At 33.3% G+C, this 26,935-nt stretch overlaps 1 protein-coding gene across 4 annotated transcripts in view; it reads left to right on the plus strand.

The window, feature by feature from the left end:
• Window positions 1–26,935, plus strand: part of EPHA6 (EPH receptor A6) — an 889,912-nt gene that overhangs the window by 417,342 nt on the left and 445,635 nt on the right. For 3 of the 4 annotated variants that reach the window (XM_079100537.1, XM_079100534.1, XM_079100535.1), the window contains one exon: window positions 2,520–2,855. In XM_079100537.1, coding sequence (XP_078956663.1) covers window positions 2,520–2,855 — 336 coding nt within the window. Of the gene's footprint in view, window positions 1–2,519; window positions 2,856–13,450; window positions 13,621–26,935 lie in introns of those variants that run through there. The other variant, XM_079100536.1, reaches the window with a different exon arrangement.

Consider the following 26,935-nt stretch of genomic DNA (forward strand, 5'->3'; position numbering starts at 1 on the left):
TCATTACAGCTTAATATTTGCATGAAATCACAGTTTAGCTGGCATAATTTAACAGCAATTAAAAAGCTATTTAATCGTCATGCAAATTGGTATGAGGGCCCTTGAGTAAGAAGGGTGTTGGTCTTTCTGTTTTTTTCTAAGTATCTCCAGGCGGACAGTTATATACTTGTAGACACCCATAATATAATTGATAACATTCTTCCTAGTCATGGAGATATAAGTGAATAATAATTCATGTTTTCCATTATAAATAAGAAAAGAAACTAACAATATGAATATGTCATTCTGTAGGAAGACATTATTATGATAATGATAATGAATTTTATCTCCCAGGCATAAGTCTAGTTTGAAGGAAAAAAAAACACTTTTGTCCCTGTGCTCAAGTTCATAATCTCCTCCATATTTACCCTATTGAAGGCATACATTTCTCTAAACCCTCTGGGACACAAAACAGCATAAATCAAGACACCTAGCAACCTTTAGAAGCACTACCCATCACATTTCTAGGTCTAGTTGTAGATAACATGCATACAGGTGGCTGAGGAACCTACCCTACAGACTGTTGACATGAGGATCTAGCAGAAAGAAAAAGGAAAATATATCATAACACTTCTTCATATCTCAAAGCCAATCTTGAGTCACATGGATTTATAGTTAATATTATGCTATTTTAACTCTGCTTAACAGATCTCGCTGCTGTTCCGCCTTTTACTCAGACCACTGCAGCCAGAATGTTATTCTTAAAACACATTCTTTCCATGCATAAAATTTGTTTCTTCCTGTTGTGCATAGGAAAATTTCCATATTCATTTCAGTGAGTTCAGTAGTACAGCAAAATATAGCCCCTTCCTGTTCCTTAAAACTCACTCCACACACTCTAGCCACATTGCTTTTCTGCTAGTTCCATGACTATTTAAAGATCTTTCTTGACTGAAAACTATACCTTTTAACTTCCAATATTCTCCCCATCCCTCTGCACACCCTTCCCCTCACTTCTACAATATTTCCATAGAACGTTAACAAAAGTAGGAGTCCAACTGAAGGTTTTTAATTCCTGTCCTTTAATTTCTATGATTATATTTTTTATAATTTACATTTCATTTGTTTGCTTATATACATATGTTTATCTAGCCAGTCCATTAAATGTAAATAACAAGAAGAAAGAAGTTATAATGTCTGCCAGGTTTACCACTCTAAGTTGCATATCCAGCATAGTATCTACCTCAAAGGAGTCACTAAACAAAATATTTATTTAATGAATGAATGACTATTGCTTGAAATCCAAAAGAAGCCTACACAAAATCTAATTTCTAGAGAGCATGTTGCAGAAGATATCTTTCACACTTTCTAAGTAGATTTTCTTGGTAACAGAAATTTAGACAGTTGATTTAGATTTCTTAAAAGGAATCCTTTTAAAAAATGGCACAGATTTATTCTTTGTTCAGCCACTTATACTGTGAGTTATTTTTTAAAGTATCCATCTTAAGCTCTGCTCTCACAGTGTATGACTTCTGTGGTACTTCATATACAGCATTTAGCACAGTGTCTGACACTGTAGACCTTCAGGTAATATATGATCAGTAAATGATAAGAGACTGAAGTTTGAAGGACTCAGAGAAGTCTAAAGAATCATTGGCATAATTTTAAAAGATTGAGCTAATGAAAGTCTGTTAAGTAGTCTATGTAGTGTGATCTGTCTGGAAAACTAAGGAGAAAGAAAATTCTCACTCACTTCTGGACAGTTTGGTTAATGCGGCTTTATGAGAAGAGAATTGTGTACAATTCTTTTAGGAACACATATTTAAGGACATAATTATTTGTGTTTAATAAAGTTAATTTAAGTAAAAGTCTAGCGACCATATATTATGTATAGCTCTTTTTATCCCTGCCATATAATGCTTTTGTATCTTCACATTGGCAAGACACTCATAAAGGGTTTCTGCTGCCCCCAATTTCCATTTCTCTTCTACATTTTCTGCCCACTCTAAATTCATGTTCATTTGTTCTTAGTCTTTGGGGAACAGATTCTGAGTTATTGCCAAAGGTAATAAATGGAGATTTTAGCTACATACCAACCACAGTATGAAGATTGAAAATCTGAATACCATGTGTTATACGTATGCGTGTTTTTATTTTCTTCAAATTTTGAAAATGATATATTTAGTAAGATAATAATTGAAGCTATCATGTAACTCAAACTAATTTTTGTTATGTATTCTCATTCAGCAAATTTAAGAATGTAGTTACCATATCTTTTGGACATTTGCTGTCTTTGGCATTAAATATTGGAATTCATATACTCAAAGTTAGACTGCAGACTGCTTTCACTTTCTAAAGACTCCTTCCTCACTAGACTTAATCAGATATTTTTAAACATATGGTCTTTATAATTCCCATAAGAGAAAGAGCTCAAACTAATGTAAATGACTAACTAATACTTGTTGATGAAGTTTTCAATTTAGCACCATCATTGATTGTCCTATACATGTACATTTGTTTTTTTAATTGCTTTTCTCTAGGGCCACCTTCTGCTCCTAGGAATGTGGTTTTTAACATCAATGAAACAGCCCTTATTTTGGAATGGAGCCCACCAAGTGATACAGGAGGGAGAAAAGATCTCACATACAGTGTAATCTGTAAGAAATGTGGCTTAGATCCCAGCCAGTGTGAGGACTGTGGTGGAGGACTCCGCTTCATCCCAAGACACACTGGCCTGATCAACAATTCCGTGGTAGTGCTTGACTTTGTGTCTCACGTGAATTACACCTTTGAAATAGAAGCCATGAATGGAGTTTCCGAGTTGAGTTTTTCTCCCAAACCGTTCACAGCTATTACAGTGACCACGGATCAAGATGGTAAGTTCCACTGCTATTCTCTCAAAAGATGCATAATTCTTTCTTAAGCACAATAGCCCTGATGGACCTGTATTCACCCTAGGTGCAATGCAACCATATATGCTATGCAGGACAGACAAGATTTTTTGGTTTTTGCTCTTGTTCTTAAGATGCAGAAAGATATTTTTGATATTACTTCTTAGAAATACAGCTAATAAGATACAATGCTTCTCCCTAATGTGTATGTATTTGTTGTTAATATAATCATATAACAATACCTCTTAATAAGTCCATATTGCTTACCACCAGACATGAGCCATAAATAATATGTTACTAAATGAGTTGATTTTAATTGCCTCTCATGCTGCTATTCCTTTTCCATGTCAAATACAGCAAATAGTAGTCAGAAGTTATTTTAATTGTAATTCATGGCTGTATTAGAAAAGCATTCCAGCCAGCCTGATCCACTCTAAAAAATAGCAAAAATGCATCCCATATATACATATATATGTGTATATATATAAATGTGTGCAAATGGTATTTATGTATAGTTTGTGACAAATAAACTCTTAAATATCTGATTAATTTAATTATTATGTTCACTTTATAACACTATAAGTTTCTATTGTTGTATCATCAGCCATAAAAACTTCTCTGATTTTTATAAGTATATACTGTTTAATTCCCCATAACATGATTATATTGCAGAACACGATATAGGAAAAGCTTCAGAAATTCTAAAAAACAACTCCTTTTGAGGTGTGTTCACAAATTATATCATTTTGAGGTGTGTTCACAAATTATATGAATACATGAGTGATTACCTTACAGCAGAAGGTTTTATGAATGAGGTTGGATATGGAGCTCAGTGGTAAAGTGCTTGCCTAGTATGTTTGAGAACTTAGGTACAATTCCCAGCACCTCCTAAAAAGAAAGGTATTATAAATGAGTACATGTATATGATAAAAATTTATAAAAACAAAAGTAGTTTTATGCTCTGTTTTAATTTTCTAGAGAAGCCATAGCAAATACCACATAAGGAATATACATTTATTTTCTGACAATTTCGTACGCTCAAAGTCCAAGATCAAATTGTCAGCAGGGTTGATTTCATTCTGAGGCCTGTCCCCTTGGCTTATACAAAGATGACTGTTTTCTCCCTTGTCTTCATAGGATTGTTTCCGTTTGTGTCTAATCTAATATACTCTACTTATAAACATGGCAGATATTAGTTTAGGACACACTCATAAGACCTAATTTTACCTTTATTCCTCTTTATGGCCTTTCACAACATAAGGTCAGCATTCTGAAGTCCTAAGGATTAGGAATTCCACATGAATTTTAAGGGGAAGTAGGGTGTGCACAATTCAGACAGTATATAGTTGCTTTTAAAATGAACCAACTATACGTATATGCAACGTGGGTGGACTTCAAAAGTATTGTGCTAACTGAAAAGGCTAATCTCAAAAGAATGCATACTATGTGATTCCACTCATAGAGCATTCCTAAAATAGTGTGTCTGTAGAGATGGAGAATAGATTAGTGGTTGCCAGAGGTTATACTTTTTGGGGAAACTGATAGGGATATGAAGGAATAGTGGGAAGGAGCCCTCCGGGGATGACACGTTTATATATCTTGATTGTGGCAGTAGTTTCAGGAAGCTATGTATGTGATGATATGCATGGAGTTACGTAGCCCCCCCCCACACACACACACACAAACACTGTGGATTGTAATAACGTCAACTTTCAGTTTTCTGGTTCTACTATGCAAATAGTTGACATTGATAGAGACTGGACAAAGGGTGTACAGGACTTTCCTATAATTTTTTTTTCAAATTTCTTCGAACCTAAAATACTTTAAAACACAAAGTTAAAAACGTTATTTAATCTACAAATGTATAGGAAGAAAACTAAAATTTTACTAAAAGCATAAGAAATGGATATGAAGTTAATTCAAAATACCCATAAATCCACTTACTGATAACCTTCTGAAATGCCTCTAATGAATGAAGCAAAGTCAAATACTATTGTACGATTACAGTTTTTTTTTTTTTAATTTACTAAGCAATTTTCCCTTTCATTTAGAAAATAGCTTTACATCATAGAATTTGATTTGTGGTTGTTCAAAATGGAATTCTCATTTCCTCTTTTTCCCTTTCCCTTTCTCCTTTAGTAGGTACAAAACCTTGTCAACTGTGTCATCACTGAAAAGCACATTATGGTCTTCTGTTACTCTCTGCTTTAGCAGTTTATTTCTGAGACTTTTATTGCTGTCACCTACAACAAAAATATAATCCAATTGGCTGAGCATAGAGGTGCACACCTATAATCCCAGTGGATCTGGAGGCTGAGACAGAAAGATCACAGGTTGAAAATCAGCCTCAGCAAATTAGCAAGGCTATAAGCAACATACTGAGACCCTGCCTCAAAAAAAAAAAAAAAAAAAAAACAATGGCTTGGGATGTGGCTCAGTGGTTAAGCACCCTTGGGTGAAATCCTGGCACCAAAAAGGAAAAATACGCACACACACACACACACACACACACACACACACACACACACACATATATATATTTATAGCCCACAAAAACTCAATATAACCATTCTTAGCTATGGGGTGAAAACAATTAAATTTAGAAGCTTAACAATATATCATCTTTAATTTGAAAATATAAATGTATTTACATAATTTCAAACATATAGTATCCTTTCATTCTAGGATTATTATACATTTTAGTCTACTTTTGTACTCATCAGAATAGGATATAAATTGGTTTTCAATTTTAAAGTTGATCTTATTCATTAGTAATATGTTACTGTATGTAAAAAAATAGATATATTGATCTTGAAATAAAATACAATGTCCACATTTTGAGACTATACATTCTGGAAGGATAATATCATTAAATAATCCTCATCAGTATGTCCTAGTTGAAAAATATTAAGAAACTATTATTGTTTATTTGACTTTATCTTAGATATAAATGGTAATGAAGAATCTAAATATATTTCCGTCTTCTAAGGTCTTCTTATATTTCCTTCTTTGGTGTTCTGTAATTTTCATTGTAGAAGTCTTTCGCCTCTTTTGTTAGATTGATTCCCAAGTATTTTAATTTTTTGAGGCTGTTGTGAATGGGGGTAGTTTTCCTAATTTCCCTTCCAGTGGATTCATTGCTGATGTATAGAAATGCATTAGATTTATGGGTCTTGATTTTATATCCTGCAACTTTGCTGAATTCATTTTTTAGTTCTATAAGTTTTCTGGAGGAATTTTTTGGATCTTCTAAATATAGACTCATGTCTTTGGCAGATAGTGATAGTTTGAATTCTTCTTTTCCTATTTGTATCCTTTTAATTTCTTTTTTCTATTTTTTTTTTTTTTTTTTTTTTTTTTTTTTTTTTTTTTTTGTGGTGCTGGGGATCGAACCTGGGGCCTTATGCTTGCAAGGCAAGCACTCTACCAACTGAGCTATATCCCAGCCCTCCTTTTAATTTCTTTCTTCTGTCTAATTACTCTGACTAGAGTTTCAATGATGATATTGAATAAAAGTGTTGAAAGAGGGTACTCTTATCTTGTTCCAGTTTTTAGAGGGAATGCTTTCAATTTTTTTCCCATTTAGAATCATGCTGGTCTTGTGTTTAGCTTATATAGCTTTAACGCTGTTGATGTATGTTCCTACTGCCCTAGTTTTTCTAGTGTTTTGAGCATGAAAAGGTGCTGTATTTTGTCAAATGCTTTTTCTACGTCTCTTGAGATGATCCTCTGATTCTCGTTTTTAAGTCTTTTGATATGATGGGTTACATTTATCTATTTCCATATGTTGAACCAACCTTGCATTCCTGGGATGAACCCCATTTGATTGTGGTACACTGTCTTTTTAATATGTTTTGTATGCAACTTGCCAGAATTTTGAGAATTTTTGCATCGATGTTCATCATGGATATTGGTCTTAAGTTTTCTTTCCTTGATGTGTCTTTGTCTGATTTTGGTATCAGGGTAATACTAGACTCATAGAATGAGTTTGGAAATGTTCCCTCTTTTCTGTTTCATGGAATATTTTCAGGAGTATTGCTGTTAATTCTTCTTTGAGGGTCTTGTAGAAGTAGGCTGAGAATCAATTTGGTCCTGGGCTTTTCTTGATGGGTAAGCTTTTGATGGTGTTTTCTATTTCATTGCTTTAAATTGATCTGTTTATATCATGTATGACCTCCTGATTCAGTTTGGGTGGGTCATATGTCACTAGAAATTTGTCAATGTCTTTGATATTTTCTATTGTATTAGAGTATAAATTTTCAAAATAGTTTCTAATTATCTTCTGTATTTCAGTTATACCTATTGTGATATTTCCTTTATCATCCAAATTTTAGTAATTTGAGTTTTCTCTCTTTTTCTCTTCCTTAGCATGGCTCAGGGTTTATCTGTTAATTAATGTTGTCAGAAATGGCCCTACTAATAAAAGTGTTATACAGACTTAATGCAATTCCTATTAAAATTGCAATGACATTCTTCATAGAACTAGAAAAGCAATCATGAAATTCATTTGGAAAAATAAGAGGCACAGAATAGCCAAAGCAATTCTTAGCAAGAAAAGTGAAGCAGAAGGCATCACAATACCTGACCTTAAACTGTACTACAGAGCTATAGTAACAAAAACAGCATGATATTGACACCAAAACAGACATGTAGACCAATGGTACAGAATAGAAGACACAGATAAAACCACACAAATATAGTTATCCCATACTACACAAAGGTGCCAAAAACATTCACTTGAGAAAAGATAGCCTATTGAACAAGTAGTACTGGGAAAAATGGAAAGCCACATGTAACAAAATGAAATTAAACTCCTATTTCTCACCCTGAATGAAACTCAACTCCAAGTGGATCAAAAACTTAGGCACTAGAACAGAGACCCTGTGCCTACTATAAGAAAAAATAGGCACAGATCTTCACCATGTCAGCCTAAGATCTGACTTTCTTAACAAGACCTGTAAATCACAAGAAGTAAAATCAAGAATCAATAAACGCGATGGATTAAAATTTAAAAATTTCTTCTTGGCAAAAGACGCGATCAATAATGTGGAGAAGACATAGATTGGAAGAAAATCTTTACCACATGCACCTCATATAAAGCATTAATCTCTAGGATATATAAAGAATTCAAAAAACTTAACACCAAAAAAATAATAATCCAATCAATAAATGGCCTGAGGAAATGAACAGACACTTCACAGTAGAAGAAATATAATTGATCAAACAAATACGTAAAAAATTGTTCAACATCTCTAGCAATTAGAGAAATGCAAATCAAAGCTAAGATTCCCTCTCACTCCAGTCAGAATGGCAGTCATCAAGAATACAGGCAACAATAAATGTTGGTGAGGATGTGGGGGGAAAAGTACACTCACACATTGCTGGTGGGAATGCAAATTGGCACAACTATTACGGAAAGCAGTATGGAATTCCTCAGAAAACTTGGAATGAAATCATCATTTAACCCCAGTTATCCCACTCCTTGGTTTATACCCAAAGGACTTAAAATCAGCATATCACAGTGATGCAGCCACATTAATGTTTATAGCAGCTCAACTCACAATAGCAAAACTATGGAACCACACCTAAGTGCCCTTCCATAGAGGAATGGATAAAGAAAATGTGAGATATATATATATATATATACACACACACACACACACATGCTCACTATATATATATATATATATATATATATATACACACACACACACAAGGAATGTGGGCACAATGGAATATTACTCAGCTTTCAAGAAGAATGAAATGATGGCATTTGCCATTAAATGGATGGAGTTGGAGAATATCATGCTAAGTGAAATAACTCAATTCCAAAAAACCAAAGACCTAATGTTTTCTCTGATATGCAGATACCAATTCCACAATGGGGGGAGGGGGCAAGGGAAGAGTAGAGTTACTTTAGATTAGGTAGTGGGGAGTGAAAGGAGGGGAGGGGATATGGGGATAGGAAGGATAGTAGAATGAAACAGACATTACTTTATGTACATATATGACTGCATGACGGATGTGATTCTACAACATGTACAATCAGAAAAATGAGAGATTATACCCCATTTATATATAATATATCAAAGTACATAAATGTATTCTACTGTCATGTATAACTAATTAGAACAAATAAAAAATTAAAAAGAATCTAAATATATTTAAATTTTATTTGAAAGTACATAAAGATCTTCAACTAAAACTGCGACATATATATTTAATAAAATATTATGACCAGCCTATATCTGAACAGCTACCTCCATGTGATGATACAAGAAAGCTTCTTCTCTTTGTGCCTGAAATTCTGAGAGAATCACATCTGTGAAAATGCAGATGTATCAGGCAATGGTAGCATATGAAATCATTAAATCTGTGAATGTGCCACATATTATTCAAAATGGTCAGGGCTTAGTGTTGAATTTAAAAGGAGTTTATAAAACCTGATTGTCCTAGAACCAAGTTTCAATTGTCATTGTGTATAGCCTTTAATAAGATAATTTCACAGTTCAAATAGACGAAGGGATTTCTCTTCACTTCACTTGGAGTGTCTTTGGGAAGGAATTCTCTTTCAAGTGATTGAGAGGCAATTCCCGTAGATATCTGATACACATCAGAATTCATTGGATTATAGGGACCACAGTAAAATGTTTTGCTTTATTTTCTGTAGATTACATATCATTACTTTATACCAAACAGACAGTGATAAGTGTGATTCATAAATTGTTGACTTCTTCCACATTTTTTAGTGTATTCCTTGTGTAGAATGCTGAATGGGCATTTATGAACTTCAACGTCTGATGGAAAGGCCAATAATGAATAATTTCACAAAAAATGTAATTAGTGCTATGTAAATCCAGTTAAAGAGAAACCCAGGGTACTCTGAATGCTGGAGGATAAGAGTGGATCTTCCCAAAAAAGTAATGTTTAGATTGGGTTAGGTTCTGAGGGGTGAATGGAATGTGATTAGGCAAAATGAACCTGGGAGAAAAGAAGGAATCCTGAATAGAAGAACCACACAGGGCCTGAGAAACTGAGGGATTAGACATGTTGATGTATCTATGGGCATAAATAAATATGCTGAAAAATATAACATACATAATGTATTTTATATTATATATTATATGTATTATTTATATTAGCTTATGTATAATATATGTTTTATACATTAAATATGTGTATAGGAAAGGAACTGAAAAGTTAATCTAAAATCTGGAAACATGACTGGGTGTCAGTAAAATAGATGAAAAAAATTAGGAAAACAATCACTTATTAGAAGACAATGATACATGGCAAGAACCAAAGGTGGAGAAAAGAAAGCAGAATAATATTGTTCATGAGGTCATACCTGTATGAGCATGGAAGTGAAATATTAGATACCAAAAATTATTGATAATTGTATCAGTAATGCTTTTCTACTCCATGAATGCATAGTGTGGGGACACAAAACTAAAGTGGAAGCTTGCACTGGTTTGCCTTTTCTTCCAATGAATGTATTTCTCATATAAGAAATATTAAGAAAAACTACATTAAACAACCCTGACTTAATTGTTTGCTGACTGTAAATAATTAAACAAATGTTAAAAAAAAAAAAAAGGTCTTTCCAAATCACTTAGAATCACTTAGCTGCAGTTAGGTGGAATGTTCCTTGATTATTCTGATTCCAGTTGGATAAATAAGATTATAGAGTTAAGACTATGACTCTCATAATTAGGAATCTTTGCAATAAATCTTAATTAACTAACTTCCCCAATCCCTTAGAGCTATATTTGGAATCTTTTTTTTTTCATAGTTTATTTAAATAAGCTTGAAAGGTGTTTCATTAGGGAGCAAAACAAGAAAGCAACACCTAGAAAACACTTGATTTTAATCTTCAGTGCATGATAAGAAAACTAAGGTGTGTCCTTCAGTAAAAAGTAATTATTCAGGTAGTAAGCAGTAAAGGAAAATGTTAATCTTGGATAGTCAACCTGAAACAAATTATGTTTGTAGAAATCCTGACACATGCAAAAACCTTTAAGGAGTATGTTCAAAGTGAAAGACATGCTAAATTACAAACCAATTCTGCTGATATTTGCTAAAGGGTCTTTAAACCAATTATTGTCAAAAGCCAGTCATCTGACTCATTGCCCTCTTAAAATAATACAACACCCCTGTCTCTGACCTTGGGTGACTACTGTATATAGGTCTGCCTTAGGCTCACATCTGATTGCAGACTTATGTAATTGTGCTATCAGCAATAATTAATTGAACTGACATTGAAAATAGATTTAAATCAACAAAAGTCTCTATATATTCATAAATTTGATATGTCTTTTTGATGTACAGTTCACTGCATTTTGTAAATACATTCTATTTCAAATGCCAAGCTTTTTTTTAGTGTGCTGCTGGAGTAGGTAATTAGGGACAATTAGGGACACTGTAGACATTCATTCATATTTATATCTGTATTTTAACGCATTTTATTTCTGGGTATCTCTTACAGTCCCCATTGTTCTCAGAAATGCTGATAACAAATATTCTTTCTTTTAAAAACTGTGCAACTCTATCCAAATTTTAAAAATAAGCATGAAATTTTTAAATGGTTATTAGTAATACATTAAACATAAGGCATAAGCTTTGTTTTGTTTTTTTTTAAAACAGGCATGATTTTACCTAAGAGAGATGCTATACTATTTGTACTTTTCTTATTTCTTATATATAAACAAATTACAAATTCCTAAGTTACAGACCCATTATATTGAAATATAAGATTTTCCTATCTCCTCAGGCAAAGTATTATTTCCTAAAAAGTGCATTGAATATTTTATTTATGGAAGAAGTTGAAGTGTCAGTCTACTTAATCATCATTAAATGATTTTATGATCCTACCAAATATTTAATTAAAATAGAATCTGGATATTTGTAAGCTTTATTTTTCCTCTATGAAATATCATTTTATTGCTAGGTCTAATGTCATTTGTTGTTATGTGTGTTTTGAGTAAATGAATGATATAGAAAAGGACCTACAATCTTAGAAATTAATATGCTAACAATTTGTCAATGATTCAGCTCCCAGCCAGCAGCTGTAAAAATTGAACAACTGTCCCAAAAAGTTGCATACAATACTACATGTCCTGCTATCTCATTGGACCATATTCATGTTTTTTTTTTAATTATTTGCTTTCCCAACCAATATGAAAGCAATTTGAAGGCATGATGACTTATTATTTGACCAATAATATCTTCTACTTATTTATCTGTAACGATAAATCTGAATACTACATTAATATAAAATTGGAGTTGGTATGAGATGGTCTTTCATTTATTTACTTATTTCATTCTAAAATATGTATTGAATATTTACTATCACCAGAAACTGTTCTGTATGCTGAGCATATAACAATATAAGGGAGTAAATAGTTAACAGTTAATAATGTCTGTCTTTTTAAACATAGTATCTTAGTGGCAAGTTGTTATAGATCCCATGAGGAACTAAACAAAGTAAGAGATTTTAAAGTAAATGGGAAGAGGAGTTATGAAAAGAAACCAAAATATCTCTTGATAACATGATACTTGAACAGGTCATGAATCAAGGAGAATATATTTCCTTTTTTATATTCTAAGCTGTGTGCATAAAAAGGGCAAAGCCTTAAATTCAAGCAAGAACAGGTCTGAAAAGTAACAAGAAACTATTATTGCCTATGTAGTTTTGCCATATACTGAATTTCATGCACATTAAGTTCTCTAAGGCTACGCCTACAGGATTTTCAGCAAAAGGTTTTAATCAACATTAACCCATTCTTTAAAAGCAATCATGCTTTGTTCTTGGTGATCATACATTGCTGGAGAAATGTGTTGCCTTCTGAATTTGATTTCAGGCCACTTACTTTTAGAGTCATCAGTTGTTTGAGGAATTCTCATTTACACATTGTGCAGGAAAGATGACTAAGTATTTAGTATAAAATAATAGATACTATTTCTATTTGTTGACTTGCCCATTGCATTGACAATTTAATGGTTTAGTAGAGATTGATTAGTAAAATGCTTTAAATCTTATAAAAGATGAATGTGGTTAGCAGATGTTTAACTAAATTGACGATTAGTGTATATGATCATAGTCTGCATATTCTGTAATTATCATATGATGTAAGTTTCCACTTCAAGGTAAGACAGTTGTCTAAAAAACTATTGAGCCCAATTTCATTGTTACTCTTTGTTTTGAAAATGGAAGCTAATTTGATTTCATTAACTAAACTCTGACTACAAAACAAAGCGATTATTTTGAATAACCATTTTATATGTAGTTACTAGTAAACATTGGGTTTTATTTTTCCTAATATTCTCTAAAAGCCTCTATTGCTTTGAAGTAAGTATCAATAAGGATTGGATACATGTTAATGTATAGAAATAAAATGGAAAGATTTTCAAGGTTGACAGATATTCTGATTATCATTAAAATGTGAAATTTCTTCATACTTAATGATTTATTACTTCAGTTGTAATGACTGAAAAAACAAATTGCTGATCTTTATTCACACAATTCTGTATAGCATCTTCAGATTAAATAGTGTTTTTTTTTTCTTCCATGTATTCCTCAGCACTTTTCTGTTTGGTTTGGATTCTAAACAGTCAGTTCCAGCTACCTAATTTGTAATGCCCTGTGAAAAGCGAAAATGCAGGAAGGACCCTTTGTTCAAAAGCAGGAAAAAGGGCCATGAAAGGTACTAAAATATAAAGCTCTTCTGTGCTTTTTCTCTCTCAGCTTGTTGTGGTGCTACTTACTTTCCATTTAATGTCCATATTTGTTAAAAAAAAAAAAAAGTAAAATTTCCAATTATTAGCATAAACTTTACCATTGCTCGTTAAACAGCTTAATGCCTATAATCGATGCTAATATAAGAACATTTATCTCATTCAAAATTATTGAAATTACACAATTCATTTTGCTGTAGTCACCCTAACTCCAACACTTGCCCCCGATATTATCTCAAGTAGGCTAGAACAGAGAATGTCAGCCAGACACAGAAAGGTTGAAAGGAGGAAGAAAGTCCCTCAGAAACACCCCAACCAGGGAGCATTCCCTCAGGACCAAGGAAACTTGAGCAGAATGAAGGTGCTCCCAGGTTCCCAGGGGTCCTTCCTCATCAATCCAGCAGCCTTTCCAATTCAAAACAAAAGCCCCCAATGATCTTTAAACCTCTTCCCTAGGACCTGCTCTTCCCTGGACCCCTATATAAGTTCGGTGAAAGGGTCACCCCCTACTAAGACATGGAATCTGCAGAAAAGAAAGAGCTATTCTGATGTGCGTGCGCGCACACACAAACATACACACAGACACACACACACACACCTAGATATCCCAGGTCTAGCAGACCTTCCCATAATTTCCCATATCCTGTGATGTCCATATCTGCAACTGAAAGCAGGATGCATCCCAGGAATGCTGCCCACTGCCCGTCAGGTCAACACACTTGCCAATCCACATGGCTTAACCCACTGGTCAGGGTCAGGGATTAGAAGACTGCATGGCCAATAGGCAGGGACTATGCCAGGGGGCTCCCATCCTGTGCGTATGGTGAGGGGTTTGCTTGTAACTTGGACTTCAATTTCCAAGTGCATGCTCCATTGACTCATTAGATTTAACTTACTAAACATGAGCAGAAAAATAAAAGCTATTAAAACTTTTAGAGTGGTAGTATCTGAGCATTAAACCCCAATATGGTCATGGGAGCTATGGAAGTGCGTGGGTTATACACTGAGGCTGGTCCTAAAACATTTTACTGAATAGTAATGCCATTGATTTTTCCAATTAACTTCTATGTATTACTCAGCAACAAATACATTCAGTGACTATGATACCCCAAGATACATGTTTGAGTGATACAGGGTGCCTGCTATGGAACAGCTAATAGGCTTTCATTAAGATTTGAAAGTGAGACCCTGCCTAAATTAAAAAAAAAAAAAAGACTAATTTAAAAAAGACCTAAATTAATATATGATATCAGATTCAATATACATTTTCAAGAACTGAGAGCCTGAAATATTACTTAGTATTCAGTACCTTAAAACATGTATGAAGTAATAAATTATTAAATAGTGATATGACAGTCAGTGAATGTTGACGTTTCACTTATCTATATTTATGAAAGAACGCCTAGTTGTTTGACTTTACATTTATTCCGTTAGGCAGTCAGTGAAGCTTTTAGTAATGAAAGATTAAAAAGGAACAAACAGGAATTGAAAGGAAGTTCTGTAATTTGCCTAATGCTATTCTAATCATTTTGACATTCTGATAGACCTGAGTTTCAGTTATTGATACCTTTGTGTTTCAGCCATATGTATGTTGTTAAAATACAATATAATGTGTGCCCCAAGATTGAATGTGGGTTTCCCTCAAATAATAACATAACTCATTGAAATCATTTGTGTATCTTCTTTTAAGTATAATTCAGCCTACATATTTTTCGATGGTCTTTTGTTAAAGAAAATTCTAAGACAATGAATATATTTATAATACGTGAATAGAAAAGTACTTGTCTTTCATTTTGTCTTTAAAAAACTGGTTTTATTCTTCTGCTGAATCACTACATCTCTAAAATACATGTTACTTTTTACTTTATAATGCTCAGGTTAATGGATGCCCACCTATTTTAAATTCCTACTTCAAATATTCTCTAAGTAAATAGTAGATGATTGATCATTATCTATCTATGGGTTCTAATTATATTTTAACAAGTTTATTTATAGTTATTTTCTGTCTCAATTTTATATTTTTGTTTTTATTACTATTTATAAAATAAATATGTTGAACAGTTGTAGATAGGAATTGCACATTCATAGTACTAGAAATGAGGAATAAGTTCTTTATTCTGTTTTATGAGAAGACATGTTTAATGTGCTGAGCAGTTTTAATATTTAAAATGTTCAACAACTGTTTTCATTTTAAAACTGTTTTATAAAATGTGAGATATATTTATTAAGAAGAGAACAACTAAACTATATTTGAAATGCTACTTAATTATGTATTAAATTTAAACTACAATTGATATGCAAAATTATTTCCTAAAATAAATTATTTTCCATCATGTGAATTTTATTAACCTAATTGCTGCCAGCTCATATTAGTTTTACACTTGCATTGTCAGGCAGTAATTTCTATAGGCTTGAAAGAATTCCAAGACAATGTGGAGCTGAGCTACCAGTAAGGTGGGTGCACATGTATCCTTTTCAAATAAATATTATTTTATCCCTTTCAAAAGTCTTTAAGAACTCTTTCCATTCCTCTTGTATCATTTATCTGAATCTTCCCCAATGGTCTTCCATAAGTCTTACCTAAAATCTTCCTGCTCTGGGGTAAATGTTAGCCTATTTAAAAGGTAAATAGAAAAAGTAAATTATGCTTTAGGAGATGGAAGATCACTCTCTCTGCGTCATCACTTTTTGTAGATAGGAAATCACTCAGTAAAACATTCCAGTTAGATAATCCTAATTATTTCTGGTTTGCAAATTTATTACCTAAACCCAGCTTCATCTATTCTATTTCAATTCTGTACTTCTAGTAGACTAGACAAGTGTTATGCATCAATGATCTTAAGTCTTAAAGGAACAACTAGAAGAAAGACAATATATCAGACTACGTATATTTTGGATGCCTTTCCAAGATAATGGCAGCCTCACTGTCATTCTCTCACAGAGCACTATGGAAACTTTGGACCATGAAGTAGAAGATTCCTTTCCAAAAGAATGAGACTCATGGATTTAAAAATACTTACTTCAGCTGGGTGCAGTGGTGCTTGTCTGTAATCCCAGCTTCTCAGGAGGCTGAGTCAGGAGAATCCAGAATTCAAAGGCAGCCTCAGCAAAAGCAAGGTGCTAAGCAACTCAATGAGACTCTGCCTCTAAATAAAATACAAATTAGGGCACGGGATGTGGCTCAGTGGTAAAAAAGAAAAAAGAAAAGAAAAGAATGTTATTTCAAAAGTTGAATGTTCTACCATGGTCATTCTGTTGACATCAATGGTACCTCCAGGGAACATTCAGGAAAGAGAGGAAAACAAGGCCACTCCCCTAAATTGTGTGCAAAAAAGAGATGAACATTGGGTTTATATTCTCTCATAAAAGCAACCCCTTAACATTTGCAATCTAGATCTTTTAAACGGAATGGTTTATTCTACTAAAACATGACTCATTTTTAAAAAATCTATTTTGTAGAAAACCATAAAATGAAATCCCATGTTAAAATATTATGGGGTGCCATAGCTTCTTTTATTTGACTAAGCTGAATCTTTATAAATATGCTAAAAATGCATAACATGTTTTCAAGTACTCAATAATTTAGTACTTTCAATGAAACATAAGTTAAAATAATTAACTTTATGTCAAATTTTGATAAAAATATAGTGAGGTTAAAATCTGAGAGATTTATGTGAAAATCTATGAAAGTACAGCCTTTAATTACTGATTTAACTATAAAAATAGATTCTCAGTAAATGTCATGTCATACAATTTATCAGTACTTTAGAAATAAATAACTAGATATAGCCAATTTCAGAAAACATAACTTATTATTAAAAATAAATTTTTAAAATAAATTGTTAATATAACATGTAATTTTTGTTACCCATTTCTTTCAGTAAAAGAATCCATAATGATGGATGAAATGCAAAAATAACCAAATTGCACTAGACTTTTTTATGTGATACATCTTTCATATATCACCTTCTTATGATGAAATGAAATTTAAATGACCCTTCAAAGCAGAGATTCTCATTCTTGTACTCTAATGTATAACTGAATGTCATCCTATGAACTTTTCATTATGAATTTTCCAGTTTATTTTCTCAGTGATTTTAATTTATTTTCCATTTCCATGTATTTTTCTTCTTCTCCTTCTATGGTGGCCCACAGTCCCAGTGGAGGGACTGAATTCATTATATCTGACTTAATTCATGTAACTTATAAACCGGTTATGGATTCTCAATGTGCCAGAAGCACCATAGGCCCATGCAGATGAGGGAAGTGTTTTCCCTTATTTCACATAAGTTATAGCCACTAGGTTGTGCACTTTGGAAAAACTATAATTTTAGAGTCAAAAGATGCTAAAATCAATTGTGTGTATGTTAGAAAACTAAAAAGAGTTGCTGCAATTAGAATTTAAACAATCAAATAGTTTCTATACTATCTAAATAAAACACAGATATGGCAAACAGATGGTATTGCTATACTTAATGTTTGCATTAAAAACCCTTTACTTTCAAATTTTTACTTTTTAAGAATTAAGACTTTTTTCATGATTTCATTTCTTTGTTGAAATTTTGTTTAGTGTTCTATTTTAGAAGTTTTCTTAGGCAGTGTAGAAGGTTTACATAATATTTTCAAAAATCAGTGCTTTAAGTTTTTATTTTGAAAATGACTACTATTTCTAGGATATTGAGGTTGTTAATGAATAAGAACTATGGTGTTGCTCTGTTTGAATGATGTGCTTTTTTTTGCCATGTATTCTCATCCAGGAATGTCCCCTTAAAGCTTGAAAATTTAGCTCACCCCTCATTAATTCATCTGTTTCTCCAAAAAGAAATTAAAAAGTTTCTGATTCAAGGGGCTACAGAGCTAGTTTTGAAATACACAAGAGCTTTAATATAGCATAAAGGCTATATCCAAAACCAATGGGCAAAATAGACATCACTGAATGAAATTTGTTGAGGGAAAACAATTATTTACCACAATCAAGTTAAATTCCTTTTTTTAAATTTTTTTTAATTTTTTTATTTTATTTTTTTTTAATTGTAAACAAATGGGATACATGTTGTTTCTCTGCTTGTACATGGCATAAAGGCATACCCATTTGTGTAATCATAAATTTACATAGAGTAATGTTGTTTGATTCATTCTGTTATTTTTCCCTTCCCCCCACCCCTCCCACCCCTCTTACCCTCTATACAGTACTTCCTTCCTCCATACTTGCCCCCCTCCCTAACCCTAACTCTAACCCTAACACTAACCCTTCCCTCCCCCCATTATGTGTCATCCTCCACTTATTAGCAATATCATTCGTCCTTTGGCTTTTTGAGATGGCTTATCTCACTTAGCATGATATTCTCCAATTTATTCCATTTGCCTGCAAATGCCATAATTTTATCATTCTTTATGGCTGAGTAATATTCCATTGTATATATATACCACAGTTTCTTTATCCACTCATCAATTGAAGGGCATCTAGGTTGGGTCCACAGTCTGGCTATTGGAATTGAGCAGCTATGAACATTGATGTGGCTGTATCTCTGTAGTATGCTGATTTTAAGTCCTTTGGTATAGGCCAAGGAATGGGATAGCTGGGTCAAATGGCGGGTCCATTCCAAGTTTTCTAAGGAATCTCCACACTGCTTTCCAGAGTGGCTGCACTAATTTGCAGCTCCACCAGCAATGTATGAGTGTACCTTTCTCCCCACATCCTTGCCCAACACCTGTTGTTGCTCGTATTCTTGATAATCGCCATTCTAATTGGGGTGAGATGGAATCTTAGGGTGGTTTTGATTGCATTTCTCTTATTACTAGAGATGTTGAACATTTTTCCATATGTTTGTGATTGCTTGTAGATCTTCTTCTGTGAAGTGTCTATTCATTTCCTTACCCCATTTGTCGACTGGATTATTTGAATTCTTGGAGTAGAGTTTTTTGAGTTCTTTATAGATTCTGGAGATTAGTGCTCTATCTGAAGTATGATTGGCAAAGATATTCTCCCACTCTAAAGACCTCTACAATGAGAACTATACAACACTAAAGAAAGAAATTAAAGAACACCTTAGAAGATGGAAAGATCTTCCATGTTCTTGGATAGGAAGAATTAATATTGTCAAAATGGCCATACTACCTAAAGTGCTATATAAATTCAATGCAATTCCAATTAAAATCCCAATGATGTACCTTACAGAAATAGAGCAAGCAATTATGAAATTCATCTGGAAGAATAAGAAACCCAGAATAGCTAAAGCAATCCTTAGCAGGAAGAGTGAAACAGGGGGTATTGCAATACCAGATCTTCAACTCTACTACAAAGCAATAGTAACAAAAACGGCCTGGTAGTGGTACCAAAATAGACAGGTAGATCAATGGTACAGAATAGAGGACACGGACACAAACCCAAATAAATACAATTTTCTCATACTAGACAAAGGGGCCAAAAATATGCAATGGAGAAAAGATGGCCTCTTCAATAAATGGTGCTGGGAGAATTGGAAATCCATATGCAATAGAATGAAACTAAACCCATATCTCTCACCATGCACGAAACTAAACTCAAAATGGATTAAGGACCTCGGAATCAGACCAGAGACCCTGCAGATTATAGAAGAAAAGTAGGTCCAAATCTTCACCTTGTTGGTCTAGGATCAGACTTCCTTAACAGGACTCCCATAGCACAAGAAATAAAAGCTAGAATCAATAACTGGGATAGATTCAACTAAAAAGCTTTCTCTTCAGCAAGTTAAATTCCTTAACTCAGAAAATACCCTAAACAAATTCCAAATGATTACACAAACAAATGGTAACAATAAAATAATAAAAAAAGATAAATATAAGCCAGACATTGTAGCATTCTACTCTAATCCTAGTGACTTGGAAGGCTGAGTCAGGAGGATTGCAAGTTTGAAGCTGGTCTCAGCAATTTAGGGAGGCCCTAAGCAACTTAGTGAGACTCTGTCTCAAAATAAAAAATAAAAAGATCTAGGGATGTTGCTCACTGGTAAAGCATCCCTGGTTCAATCCCTGGTACAAAATATAAATACAATACATAGAGTGAAAAGATAAATTAAGATTACAAAGCAAAAGACTGTGGATTTAATAGAAATTTTAAATGTCAAAGCCATTATAGGGCTGGGGATACAGCTCAGTAGGAGAGCACTTGCCTAGCATGTGTGCAGTCCTGAGTTCAATCCACAATACCACACAAATGCACAAACAAGAGGATTATGAAAAAACACTTGTAATGAATAGACCAGGGTAAATTTGTCAAAGAACAAAAGTTACCAAATCTCAGTAGACACGTAATTGCCTAATATGTGTTAACATTACTGTGTTTTTACTAAAACTCAGAGAAATGAAAATTGATACAACAATAATAGGTAATATGTTCTCATCAAATGGAAATTTTTTTTGGTACATGCTTCTGCTTGCTTAGGGTGAAAGTCCTCATATCACTAAAGAAGTAACTACAAAGTTATATCACATTGTGTATCTGGCACTTTAATATTATTATGCCCTTTATATTCACTACTGTATATCAATATTTAAGATATGTAATACCAGTCCAATATGCATTTTTTAAATACAGAACTATGTAAAGACCCTAAATAATCATCAACAATTAATAAGTAAAATGTGTTGTCTACAAGGTAGAATGAAAACTTAAATGAATGGAAATAAGAATTATAATATTGCATTTGTATAAACATGACTGAAAACTGTCTATACCATCATCCATATTTGAAGATTGTTGGCTACATACAGTTTAAAAAAATGAGCTGCACAATTGTGAAATTGCTCGCAATTTTTTAATTCTCTGAGTTGGTGGGATTATACTTTGATTATGTCTCCAAATGTCTTGCAAAATCCTTCGTGATTAGGCCACGCTTATCCTTGTATCACTCTTTATATTTACCCTATCACAGTACTTATATGTAATCTTTTCTTTTCTAGACGTTTTTTTTTGGTGGTGCTGGGGTTTGAACCCAGGGTCTTGTGCATGCAAGGCAAGTACTCTACCAACTGAGCTATATATCCCCAGTCCCAATCTTTTCTTTTCAGTTGTCAATAAATATATATCTGTGGTCTAACAGCACTTGTCACATAAAAAATGCATTATATATCTGCTAAAAATTTTGTGACTTAGGTGAGTGTGAGGATGTGTATACATATACATTCAATATAGCCCATACACAAATGCACGCAGAGAATTTCTACAATATTCAAATCAAACTTGTTGAAGTGTTAATACCATGATACCTTCCCCTTGATCATAAAGTGCTCAGTAAGGACAACAGTAATAAGTATTCTATTAATAAATTATTTGTTCTGGAGCAGACCTACAACAGGCATTGTGTGCAACTGTGTAAACATAAGCAGGAATGCCTTGAGAATATATAGGAGAGATTGTCTATTTGGTTTTAAGAGTCTCTAGGGCTCCAAATTTCATATCTTATGTACATAGTTTAGTCTGCTATTTACCATCTGCATGCTCATAGACTTATATCTCATAATGCCATTACATTTTTTTCTGTTGAAATGTCCAGTAGTTTACTCATATATAGAGGCAGAAAACGGCCGGTAAGAATCTGATCAACTCTGAGTTCTAATCCCTAAACTATTACTATCCAGCTGTTGTAAATTCACACTATTTATCTCTGGACCACAGATTCTTCATCTATAAAATAAATATAGTGCTTTAGATAACATGATGAGCATTCTAATATGCAATAACTATAACTGTATGAAGGCTTTCATATTTAAAATCAATATTCTAAATGGTTACAAAGACTTGATCTAATAATAAGAAAATAACAGTTTATAAATATGCAAATATCTTTCCTACACCTTCACTAAAAGAAAATTCTCCTAAAATCTTATTTTAACTTTCCATACATACAGATCTGTCTAAAGACCTGACATAGTATGTTTTGAGGTATTCTTAAAACTTTATCATGGTGACTTTGAGTTGTTCAGTTGCTTTAAAAGATAAAGAAGTATCCTCAGTAGGCTTTCCTCTTATGTCCAGTCCAAATCATTTGACTATCTATGAAAAGAAATAAAAATCCTGATGGTTTTGGAAAAATAGAAAATATGCTGCACTAACAGCCTGAATATATAAATAGAAACAATTTTAATTATTTAGGCATAGCAGTAAGGATGTCTCCGCCTCTTTCCTTTTTTTTCTCATTTCACTATCACTTTCACCTTATAATTTCTTATTACTGGGTTTATCATATATTGATTTCCCAAAATATACCTAAGCAAAGGGTCTTCAAAGCAATTTGTGTGTATTCTTGGTTCTATAAACTTCATTCCATGGTCAATACTTTCCAAATGTAATTTTGGTCTTTCAGAAATGACATGGAACCTCTCTGAGGACTGGACATTCTTCATGTATTTTATTATTGGCTCCCCTCTATCCCAATGTCTTAAAAAGCACCACATACAAAGTAGCTATTCAATAGCTATATGAATGGCAAACACTTATTCAGACATAATACGGGAGTACTGTTCTCTATCATATTGTGTAAGTAAGAAAGGAAGAGAATGATGTGGTCCATTTCAACAGTTTTGCATAGTTAGGGACCAAAAGCAGGCAAAGAATTTAAAAATGTCTATTTTAGCTGGGTGTGGTGTCACACACCTATAATCCCAGTGGCTCAGGAGGCTGAGGCAGGAGGATCATGCTTTCAAAGCTAGCCTCAGCAAAAGCAAGGTGCTAAACAACTCAGTGAGACTCTGTCTCTAAATAAAATACAAAATAGGGCTGGAGATGTGACTCAGTGTTTGAGTGCCCCTGAGTTCAATCCCCAGTACCCCCCCCCCAAAAGTCAGTTTTATGTTATGTGTAAAATTATAAAATACTGATTTAAAATGCTTTAGTTTAAAGGCAGAATGCTTAATCAGGCTGGAATGTTTCCCAGGGGAGTTTCACCCTAAAAGAATAATAACAGTTGGATTGTCTTTGTATGTCATATCGAACCTTGGGATTATGGATCCATGCAGGAAGAAGAAATTTTCACAGTTTGTTTCTGCCAGGGGTATAGAAAAGTCACATAAATCCTTTGTGTCCATATCTTCACTGTGTTAAGATTTATACCACATTCAGTGTTTGATAAGGAGGTTATAGAATCATGACTTTCATTTTAGGGGGGAAATTTTGAGCCTATTGTAGACTAGGTCTTAATAGCAATATTATATTCCACTTTCTTAAATATGAGCAATGCCTGATAAAGATTGCAGAATATTAAAAATGAGATGTACCAAAGGGAAAGCTTTCTCCTGGGTGTAGTTCTTTAAATGAAGGCTTAGCAAAAAATAGTTTCCATCTGGGAGCAAATTTACATGGCACTGTTACAAGATGCACAGTTTTGATAGTGATTTATAAACAGCCATTACAGTGGGATACTGGTTGTCTTCCCACAGCAACGTCTCTGAGCACTAAGCACTTTTTGGTCAAGCCCCTAGGATTTAACTGCAGGGTGCACAGTTATAAAACCGTTTTTCATCGATCTGAGCTGTTGAATTCTTAACTGTAGCTTATTTTCACTTTGATTTTGAAATCCATAAATGCCAGTCACAGCATTTAGGAACTAAAATCATTGGCACAGGAATTTAAATGAAGAGTGATAAATCAAGACTGCCAGTGGCTACTGCCTCAGCCAGATGCAAACACCACAACCACAGTTTCTAAAAGCCTTGCATGCCTAATTTCAAATTAAGTGTGACAAATTAAGCAGGAAGTTAATTACTGTCTTGAAACAAATAGTCTGATATTGATTGGAAAGGGCATCATAAAGCTGTGTTTTACCTTAGCATCATACCCAGAGGAAATATTAGAAAATAGAGACATGCAAATAACAATTAGTTCATTTAAAAAGAATAAAAAATGTAAAAGTATGTTTTTTATTATGTATCTAGATGGATGAGTCTAGGTATTTGAAAATGGAACTTACTCTGAGAATAGCTTATCTAGTCTAAATAATCAGGTGGCAAAGAGGCAGATGCATCTGAATCTTGGTGCCCACGTGGTGTATGAAGGAAGGAGAGGTCCAGACATGTGCATCTCTACCACTGCTGACCAGATATTTGATGCCTATTCACTCCTCTCATGGCAGATGAACTGAATGAACAACTCCAAATGAATGTGACCTTAAAACAATAGAAATGGTATAAATCACATAATTCCTCAATAGTCCTTGTTTATTTTTCTGTCGTATACTCCATGGTCCCTGTTGTCTTCAGATATTCATAGGACAACAGGTTCATCTCTAAGTGACTCCTACTGGACATAATTTAATGGCAGTTGAGGCAATATTTTCAAAGAAGAACTTGTTCTTTGTAGTTTGAATGAATCTTAAGGAGATGTGGTTCAACCTTCATTTTGGTGGAATATAATTGCAGTGTATTTCTTGTGTCAGACACTGTCCAGCCACTTAATATGAAATCAAAAGATGAACCAACTCCTATGAGATATTGCTTTTGACATTTTCCACATAAGGAAATTGGGATAGAATTAGACTCAGTAAGATCACCCATCTAAGGTGTGGACAAACCAGAATTTTAACAAAGCAGTCTTATCCAGAGGTTTGAGCTCTTAGCCATTAGAAAAAAACTTTTGAAATCTGCACATAGAACAGCTGTACTTAATAATAAAATTAATTATTTGGTCACAAGTTATTAACACAAGAATTGTACCTTCTTTAGAAAATGAAGATGAAACACACAGATTGACACAACTTTTCGCACGCAGACTGTACAGAAATTGTGGAGAGCTACCACAGTAAATTATTTGACTCTAGCTTGGCTTCTGAGCTGTTCTCAGAGTACAATATCTTGCCTACATTGGAGGAGGCTCTAATTCAAAGGAGGATATTGAAACTCAAAATGATCATTCTGTCCGTATAAAGGAAAAGAACTGCTCATAGTTCTTTTATTATACTTAATTTTAACCTTGAAACAGATATGTTTACTGTTAATTAAGAGCCAATATATCTTATAAATTTTAGATAAAATACTAAAATTTATATTTAATAAATGCATACATTTCTTGATATATTGCCACATATATGTATATTTTATCAATTCTAAAATAAATGTACTTAATACATTTCTTATTAGTATAACTCCACTTTTCTACCCAGCCCTGTGTTGTTTGGGTTTTGCTTTTGGTTTTGTCTTTTGCTATTACTCAAATACTCTAGGACATTTCTGCTGCATAACCTTTGTCTTTTGTGTTGCCTCCTTCAAGTCTTTGCTTAAGCAGCACTTTGACAAAGAAATACCCATGCCCACTTTATTTAAAATTATAACTTTTTGTACCTAACACTCATACCTCCTTTCTTTGACTTTCTTTTGGTTTTATCACTATTTCCCACTTTATTTAAATATTTAATTTCTGTCTCCTCCAAATTTAATGTAAACTTTTTTGTCATCAAGTACTTCTGTTATGTTTCGTTGTTCTAGACCTCATGTCCATAATACAACCTGGCTCATACTAGGCAACCAATACATATTTGTTGAATGCACAAATAGATGAACAGTTAAGGGAATATTCCTTACAATTCATCATTTCATGATAATATTAACTACTTTTTAAATTAGATTAAGTATGCTTATAATTTATAAATAAGAATAATATTAACAGTTCAAAAATCTCTTGACAATTTAATTCTAGTAAATTATTAAAATACTCTACATAATCCACAATTTATTTTAAAAGGTGATACTGCTAAGCAGTATCAATTAATGCTTATTAATGATTGTCTTCGTCATCTTGTGTTGCTGTAACAAATTACATCAGATTGGGAACTCGATGAAGAAAAGAGGCTTATTTTGGTTCACAGTTCTAGAGATAAGATGGGTGACTACAGCCGGTTAGGACCTCATACTGAGTCACAACATGGCACATAGCATCACATTGCCAAGAATGTGCAAGAATCGCAAGACAGAAAGGGCCCAGGTTTGCTCTTTTATAAAAGCTCACTCCCGTGGGAAGTATCCACTCCTATGATATCTAACCTACTAATAGAGACTCTTCATGGGGATATTATGACCCAGTCACTTCCCACTAAGCTCTACCTTGTAACAGTCACACTATCCTTTTAGTATCATTACCTTGGGAATCAAGCTTATGGCCTGTGTACTTTTGTTGGACAAACCATACCCAGACAGTAGCACTGACCATACCTGCACACTCCTAGGTGACAGATGTATTTCTGCGAAAACAAAATTATATTTAAGAAGTGCTTGAAGACGTAGTCATAGCCAATCTAAAAATTTTCCACTTCATAATTAGAAATAAATTGAATTAATTATGTATTCCCAAAAATCTAATATAG

The sequence above is a fragment of the Sciurus vulgaris genome (genome assembly GCF_902686455.1).
Source record: "Sciurus vulgaris genome assembly, chromosome: 10".
In the NCBI taxonomy this organism is placed as follows: Eukaryota; Metazoa; Chordata; class Mammalia; order Rodentia; family Sciuridae; genus Sciurus; species Sciurus vulgaris.